At 43.4% G+C, this 8,815-nt stretch overlaps 3 protein-coding genes across 3 annotated transcripts; 2 read left to right on the top strand and 1 right to left on the bottom strand.

Moving 5' to 3' along the window:
- Positions 1–300: 300 nt before the first annotated feature.
- On the top strand, positions 301–633 carry PHALS_03585 (uncharacterized protein; the record flags this gene model as incomplete). Its single annotated transcript, XM_024717824.1, has 2 exons — positions 301–543; positions 610–633. 2 exons carry the CDS (start codon positions 301–303, stop codon positions 631–633), a joined length of 267 nt encoding a protein of 88 aa, XP_024583284.1.
- A 594-nt stretch (positions 634–1,227) lies between these two features.
- PHALS_03584 (uncharacterized protein) lies at positions 1,228–1,614 on the top strand (the record flags this gene model as incomplete). The annotated part of the gene is made up of 3 exons (XM_024717822.1): positions 1,228–1,267; positions 1,328–1,355; positions 1,440–1,614. 3 exons carry the CDS (start codon positions 1,228–1,230, stop codon positions 1,612–1,614), a joined length of 243 nt encoding a protein of 80 aa, XP_024583283.1.
- A 1,990-nt stretch (positions 1,615–3,604) lies between these two features.
- On the bottom strand, positions 3,605–4,413 carry PHALS_14947 (uncharacterized protein). Its single transcript, XM_036407137.1, has one exon. The coding sequence runs from the start codon at positions 3,896–3,898 to the stop codon at positions 3,647–3,649; it is 252 nt and encodes an 83-aa protein (XP_036263392.1). The 5' UTR covers positions 3,899–4,413; the 3' UTR covers positions 3,605–3,646.
- Between the last annotated feature and the right edge of the window lie 4,402 nt (positions 4,414–8,815).

Below are 8,815 nucleotides of genomic sequence, written 5' to 3'. Positions count from 1 at the left end.
ACGTAAATGCTTCTATCTATGAGGACTTACATCTCTATCGAAAAGTACAACATGCGCTCTTAATGTGCTGCCTCCTCCACATGTCACCACTTCATACGTGCAGCGAAGTCGCCGTCCACCTTGCGCAGATGAAGCTTTGACTCAACGAATCATCTGTTCACAAACGCACAGAGGGCGTGTGGCAAGTCATTGAGCAAATAAGAATAAAAAATGTATTCACTCACATTTTGCTTTCTACAACTCACAACCCAACAGATTATCAGAAGCGAGACTGCATGAATCCAAGTGGCGCCGAGCAAGATGGTGCTATTTTTGAAATGGGGGAAAGATCGGCACGCTGGGTGGCTGGTTGACAGCGAAACCAAATTTCCCATCGATGTTATATTTTTGATTACGAGGCTTTGGATGCCGGTTCGGAAGTCACCATTGTGGATGGCTTGGGACTTGCATCTCGACTTGCATCTTCTTGCCATCCACAATGGTGACTTCCGAACCGGCATCCAAAACCTCGTGATCAAAAATATAACATCGATAGGGTACGTGGTTGGGCTTAACGGATAGCAAATTGAAATGGTTGAGGATCTAAACATTCCAGGATGTTTGTTGTAGCTTGCTTGGGACACTCAGGTTTAGACACCACACGCTTCGAGGAGAATGCGGGCGATAAAGCAAGGCGTTGAGAAGCTCTGTGGTGGACGGATACATGATGGGAAGCAGAAGGTTCTTTTTGAATCTTTCATAAATCATTACGAAGACATCGAGTGCGCTAGAGATTATTCACACTAACGTGGTGAGCCCGATAATCCGGTCGCAAAGGGTGGTACACGGAATGTGCTAACGTATATGGATGGTTCTCACGATTTGTGATAACATGTTTCATATAACACAAGAGTGAGGTAGCCGCCTAGCTAGACGAGTTTATGGTGTACTATCGAATGTACGATCGAATAACAAGACAAAATTTGTGAATAGGAAAGTTGCCGAGGCGTGGCATCATGCATCAGTGCATCGAGTTGTTTATCCTTCAGCAGAACGTATTGGAGGAATGGATTCAGCGTACGATCATAGAAAAGCACGAGTATTTCAAGCTTAAAACATATCTTCTGAGTAGCGGGCTAAAGTAGTCAGCACGGCGGTGTACGCCATCAAACACTTGACAAACAAGGCGAACTCAGACGTCATTGAAACTTTTTCAGGTGCATCGAACGCAGGTATACGCGCATGTTGATGACGCCAAAACAGCAAAGCTCGATCCTTGGAGTTTTTGGTACATGTTTTTCGAATCTGTAGAAATAAAAGTATCGCGTTTTGACGTAAGAAGTTTTAGATCAATATGACACGGTTGGTACATCTAGGTGAGTGTGAAGAGGGGTGCATATACACCGCAAATTTACCAAAGCAAAAATGATTATTTACGTGACCTAGGATGATTATGACAGAGACATTAGGATTTGCGGCCGAAAGCAACCGGTTACAGACGAACTCCTGGAAGGCTTCGAGAATCAAGCTTCCGATACTGAAATGACTGAGATCAAGTCAAATCAAGAGGTCTCACTGCCCCAACTGCCCTCGCATCCTACTCCCTCAACAACTGGCATGAAGCTGGCATCGTAGAGCCTCCGATTTCAAGATGTAATCACGGAACACAGGCTTGCAAATCACGTAAATCCAAGTCGGACAAGCAGATCAACAGAGCCTGTGATTCTGCTTGATGATGATGTAATCAAGGACCAACAGCAGGAGGTGGAAGGGAAAATCAAGCCATCAAGTGCGAAGCAAGCCAGAACGATGGAAAAGCTTTTTTTGAGGCTGTGCTTGCTTATGTTGTCAGCACGGGCGACAAAGACGATATGCCATCAACAAACCAGTAAGCGATGAGCAGCGACGATGATCACAAGTAAGCAACGGCAGTGAATACTGAGCACAAATCTCACACAATGTCTCGTGAACGCTGGTACCGGGTCGAAAATGTGTCGAGCTAAGCTGGGTGCTTGCATAGAAAAAACATGGACAAGAGATGTGTTACAAGATTCGACTTGTCTTGAAATCTTCAAACAGGAGTTTAACGTTGAATTTTGGGGTCATACCTGCCCGTTGCAAACATGAACCCCATCAGGTTTATGCAATGAGTGGGATCATGATGGCGGATTTTTTACAAATTGATACCAACAGGTCGGGTTAGAGACAGCGCTTACCTAAAATTGGAGCTACTTCGTAGCAGTATCAAAGGCATCTGAGCTAGCCAAACGATTTTCGAGATTGTCGCAGTGCCTGTAGAGGTGTGCACTGTATTATACAGAGCAATAAAGCGAGTGGAAGCACCTTACTACAGCACCGCGGTCTTTTCTCAAAAAGCCTCGAAGGTATTCTCGACTACGCAAGTGCGTTCCATCCAGTGTTGTCAAAGCTTTGCTTATAGCGCATACTTATATCCAGTAAATGGCTGCCAGAAACCGCTACTGATGGCAAAACCATTTCTTGAGGAAGAGCTTAGCCGAATGTTCACTGTGTCAGTATCGCTGACAGCAGTGATGTGGGCGATTTTGCTCAGATGATCCACAATGACCAAATGCCGGTATAACCTGACGCATCATTTGAAAGACCGAAAGGAATGCTTATACTGATAAACCGCCAACTTATTGCCAAAATAGTCATTGGTCCAGAGAGACCGACGCATGCAGCAATGGTAAATTCCATGCGCGCACCTCACACGTGCTCACAGACGTACTTTCCCATAAGCCACAAAGACATAGCTCAGTGAGTAGTACGTCTTTTTCTAAAGCTGTAGTCCAAGGTGTACCATGTGCTTCCAGCTGTATTTGTACTCATCATGAGGCACCACTAAATGATAATATTCAAGTGGATGGGTGCTGTGATACGCAAGCCGTGGCAAAAGGGATTGCAGATGAGTACTCGGCTGTTTTGATACAGCGTCAAATGAGTTATCAGATTTCTTGCTGCCCAAGATATTAGCAATGCAAAGGGTATTGCGTCCGACCAGAACGCTTTAAGTATTGCCTAATAAAAGGAAGACATTACCATCGTGTCATGCGACGGAAGAGCGAATCCGCCAGCACAATAAGCTAAACGGCCGATACAAAGTCCCGAAGGTATTTTCGGCAAAAGAGCTAGCCATCTTGCGTTTCTGTGGTAATTACATCGTTATACAAAATAAGGAATGGTCTGTTGCGATCACAAAAGCCGGATAGCCAAGTATACGCACCCTGAACTTGAAGAGCGCATACTTCATTGCACGTGACCTCTTTGTCGCGTAGCTCTCCTCAACTGCTCTAAACTGACAAGGCTCAAACGGGATCATGCGTTCGTGTTAATCAACATCTACTTAATCTTGGTTATCGCTTGCTGTCGAACTAGCATCAGTTGAGGAAATTTGAACAACTAATGTTAATGACACCGCGACATAACGCTCTAACAAAACCGCCAAAGAGTATCTGACTCCATATGTTTTTTTATATATAAAACACGTGATCTTATTTGTCTAACAGCGTTACAATCCAATTTCAGCAAATTAGTCACTTCGACTGAAGCGTCACTGAACACTTGGCTTTGTCAAGTACAAAGCGCGTCGTCGACATCCAGGTATGCACTCTCCCACGCCTTCCGTTCGTGTTGTCTATAGCCCTAATCAAACCCATAAGTCATCTATCAAACAAGTCTTAACTTGGAAGGAAGCTGACCTCCACTCACGAGTGAAGTGCGCGTTGGGCTGCGCGACGCTTCGTCGGCTGATATCCTTTTTACATGAAAATTCACTACCCTTGCACATCGAGCAGGTACGGTAGATAGCGACCTCATTCGGGTGACGCCTAAAAATTTTATTGTCGCGGTGGCAGTCGACACCGTCAAGGACTTTTAATGTGAGGTTCAAATGAGTCATCTTTATACGCGCTCTATTTCTGCAACTAGAACGTTTGACTTGAGGTGCTCCAAGCTTCCCAGATACTTTTGGTTGCTCTAGCGTGAATCATTCCACCACTACAGGGGATCGCTAATATATCACAAGTATTTAATAAAACGCAATTGTGTTTTGGCTCTACAAAGCCCAAATAAAAGTCAGGATTTACTTACATCACCCGAGGAATCTTTAGAATACGATTATTCCATTTTCGAATACGAATATGAAGGGTCCATTGTGGCGAGTACAAATTTTAGTCTGCTACAGACAGAAAAGGTGTAGGTAGAAAAATTGCGTGTGATTAGATCTGATCACAAACGACAACTTTATGCGCCCCCTGCAAGTTCTAGCTCTCAGGCATTGCCGCAACCACAGACACTCAACCTCTTCGCGATATGTTCGTCGATTTACAAAATGCTGCTGAGCTGATATCAACGGATCAATCAAAATCTACAGCCTTGACGATCAAATTCAGAAGCAATTTGCGAGATTTTGAAGGGGACACAGGAGTACTTGACCAGGGCATACTTGTCATTTAGTAGATCCTTGTTGTAAGCTGGATAACTTTTTTCTTCCGCTTTAAGCCATCAATAATCTATTACAATGATGCGATCATGACCGTTGGAATCTGATTGACGAAAGGCAAGCATATGGTGAAGTGTAACAGCAATAGAGATGAAGGAAACGAAAATAATCGTCAGATTGGGCTGCACATGAGGTTCCTTTTGTGGTCTTTGAAGCTGACGCATTCCAGCATCAATTAGCACCCTTTTCACAACAACTGTTGAGAGGCTGCAGATTATCAGCAACGTTTGCAGGCCAAATCACATTGATCTTTGCATGATCTACCCGCAGTTCATACTTTTTAACTCGAAATTTTAATAGTCGTGTCCTGCGCGACTATGGACATATATATCGTCTAGGAAGGTCATATTTGTCGTCTAGGTAGGTATGCTTACACATGATGAAGCCGTTCAGCTACTGTTGAATACCGCTAATGTTTAAGAGATGTTTAAAGCAGCTCCAGCAGCTGCTAGAGCATCCCACACCAGTTTATAGTTGCAATAAGAGGAATATCACTGATTTGTGATCAGCAATTGATAATACTCATGGGCTATGTCAAGGACACAACTATACAGGGTACAAAAGACCGTATTGTTCTGTAGCACGTAATTTTTAAAATTTGGCAATATGACGGAGTCACTTTAGGATGTAGAGTCTAGCACAATTCACCACTAAATGTTACCCTTCTCGAAGAAGAAAACTGGTGGCAAGTTCTGCACTAAATCCACTGTTTTACGCACGAGAGACAGTATCACTGCCCTGTGCAATATCTCGGGATCCTCCCTTCGGATTGTCATCCGTCCCATCAGGTATACACTCTGAACACTGTGACATGCGTTTACTAGATCCCGCTGACTCGAAAACCCCAACTGTCTGTTACTTCTGCCTTCCGAGCTCCGCTTAGGGTCTCAGCAATATCAGTACTAGCAAATTTGAATAATATTCTGACCAATTTCGAGGCTTTTGCATATTAACGCCCTGACACAAAGCTAGGTTCAAGGTCTCAATATTTATTGATTTCCTGTAGGGTTTCACTGGTTAGAAAAATGAGGTGGTGAATTACCTCAGGAACCTCCAAACAGGGCACCTGCGAAGAATTTACTTAGCTCGTTTCGTGTTGCCGTATTTGGCGAGCGTGGTGTCCACGAGTGTGAGCGAAAGAATCTCTTTTGAGATAATCAAGGTTGAAAGTATTGTGATTCAGTCATGCCTTAGATTATTTATTCACGTTGCCCGTTTGCAGTGGCCATGCTTGGTGGATTCACGCAAATTTGGGAAACACGAGCTGTACCTGTATGAACGAGGCACCTTCAGCATCAGGACTAGTTTTGCAAAATGTCGCGACAAATCCCATCATCAAATCCAGACTACCATGAGCGATCAATTTGGTTGTTCTTTAATCATGGGGGATTTGAGGTGAATTTCCAGCAGCAAAAAACAGAGACCGAGGCGACATCAACTTCTTGTTTGGAAACGAGAATAGTCATTAATTCATGAAGACGAGTCGAGTCGAGAGCCTTCACGTCCGACCAAATGAAGCAATGGGTCATAATAAACTACTTAAGCGAAAGTACTCGCAAGCGTTTCAGCCGCTTGATTAGACCAGCCGCGCGGTCTACATCTTACACAGGAAAGACAAATTGCTGGGCTTCATTCAAGGTTTCAGCTGTTCGTAACTGGATGTCAGCTGACCCCTTTACCAAACTGATAACAGTCACAGCTAATACGAAAGGCTTCGTACAAATGCGTCTTGCACCTTCTCCGTTCGTAAGCATCCAACTTCTCCGGATCGAATAACAATTGTTGCATATAGCACTCAGATAAGTTATGATCTAAAAGGGTCAGATGAGCTGAGGTTCTATGCGTGACAAAGGCGATAGACGTTAGGCAAGCTGAAGAAACCATATTCGCTGTCGAGTCGCATTTTGATCAACACAAGCGCATCTTTTGCGCGTTCTGGCTGTTGAATACCAACACCCAGAGATTTCTGAACTCACGGAAAATTGACATTTTTATGGCGTCGTGTAAGTTGATGCAAGACACAACTGTCGCAATCGATTAGGGGTACGCTAAGGTCTGAGAACCCAAGTGTGTGGCCTGTTACGTGCATTTCTCGAAGTAGACACTCGCGAAATCGTCCACTTACAGCGTGATACCATTTTGTCCCTACGCCTGTATCCCGAATGTAACTTCATCTTAATATGCTTGGCTGGAAAGTAGTGAGCCATCTATCGACTAAAGGTCGGAAATTTAGATATCATGCACTTGTTCTTTGATGGGGCATTGATGATTCATGATATATCTATGCTATAATCCAGGTGCTCTTGATGTGGACAAATAGTAACTACAATTTTGGCGTATGATAGGCAAATTTGCAAACTGATTGTAATGACATTGCTAGAAGCTTTGAGCAAAGATCAAAAGGCAGGATTGGCTCTGAGTCACAGTTTTTTTTAAAAAAAAAATTTTCTCTGCGGAAACATCAAGCGACCGCTGGCCAAAGTCCAAAAATTAAATCCCTATTCAGACCCAAAGAACAGTCTAGAGATGCAATAGCCAAATGTTACGGGGAAAACAGCGACGAGTTGTGGTCTCTAGTGTGTGACCCTGCTGAAACAAATCCAGTGCAAAGCCAAGCTCCAGGGATGAATTCTCGGGGAAACGTGCGATTGTAAGTCTCAGGGAGAGGGTCCAAACCTTGCTGAAAATAGAAATAGTTCGCCTTCGCTTGGTGAAAAAGTACAATTGTGTTGTTTAGGCTACATCGAGGCCAAATACATAGATATATTTTCCAGAAGTGAGTGGAGCATAGAAAGTCATGTTTTGGCCACTAATATAGAACGCTTGGGAGCGGTACTAGAGTGCACGCGCTTGAACAATCTATTTGCCAATATAGACAAATGTGTCTTTGGCGCTGACAAACTCTACGTTTGGAATGCTTTTCGGGAAGTACGGTCCTCGGGCATCATTCAACTGAGATTGAGGTCATGGTAGATTGATCAGTGCCACCACCTCAAGGTAGTTTACGTAAGTAACTTTTCCAATTTTTGTAAAATCTATGCCGATATGGCAACGCCCCATGTCAATTTTCTTAAAATGGGCGTCAAATGGTGTTCGTGTGGTTGACCTCGACGATTATTGTAAAGACGCGTGCGCCACTTTTTTTCTCCCTCCAGATTTGGCCCGCTCATTTCCTGTCGGCTGTCGTGTTTTTGTCCCGGTATTGACGTGCAGAAAAGCACAGTCGATGCCAATGGGCATGGACACGTAACTGCGTTTGTATATTGCGATTTTAGAGCTACAAATAGTCTCTACCTTGTTCACGACAAGAAGCTGCTTGTTTTGAAGTCTGCTCTTGTCAAGTTCGCTTAACAATTTATAAAAATCCAATTTTAACATTTTTCTGAGTTGGGCCAAACCTAGAGCCTGATTTACAGTGAATAGAAATTCAAAAGAGAGTGGCTTGAAGACATATATTGCAAAACAATGGTATTATGAATAAGAGATTAGAGACCACAGTCGTATGATTTTGCTTGTACATTCAGCTTAAGTCGTTCGTTAAGCATGTCATGCTCAAAAGGCGGCAAAAAAATAATTTTTCTGCCAGAGCTCAACTATTCAGTACTTTATCTAAATGGGATGCTTTGATAAACAACAGCCAGATATTGGTCTCTTGAGTTGTTTAACCACCTAATTTATCTTCTATTGCTTGAAGAGATCTACAGATTCGCATCATGTTCTTGGTCAAAATCTCTACTGATATCTAGAGATCAATGGAATTCGGTCAAATATTTTCTTTCAAGAGCCCACAACGTGCTCTCTTCGACCCCAGACAATAGTGCTCTCAAGCCATATTTTTTTCTCTCTTAAAAAAATGTATTTGAAACTTAATGCGGACAACGCCAACACCTTGCGAAGGCATTAAGCATTAAGGTAAGCGGGGTGGTTTAGACGGCATCTTAGTATGGACCAGTGTGTTAAGCTCTTATGAATGACATGGAATGTTTTAAGCAGGTAAATGAGTAACTCACCAATTGAAAATTAAAATACAAGCGTCAAATCTAATGAATCGTTTCATAGTTTGACCCGTCGCGAAGCTTACGTGAATAGCGCCTCAGCTCGAAAAAACACCAGCGCTTGATCGGTTCAGGCAAATCCCGATAGACTTTTGGAGGCAGCATAATCAGTGGACTAGTGGATCGTTTGTATTCGAGATAATCTTGATCTAATCCAAACCGCTCGTCGTACCGATCCTCAGCAAGCGGTACACCCGATAGATACATTAGCACCAAGAAGGTGAAGAGGGGGCTGATGCAGCTGACGTAGTAAAACCAC

The sequence above is a fragment of the Plasmopara halstedii genome (assembly GCF_900000015.1).
Source record: "Plasmopara halstedii genome assembly, contig: Scaffold_2386, whole genome shotgun sequence".
Taxonomy (NCBI): domain Eukaryota; phylum Oomycota; class Peronosporomycetes; order Peronosporales; family Peronosporaceae; genus Plasmopara; species Plasmopara halstedii.
This window is presented reverse-complemented; position numbering and strand designations above follow the sequence as displayed.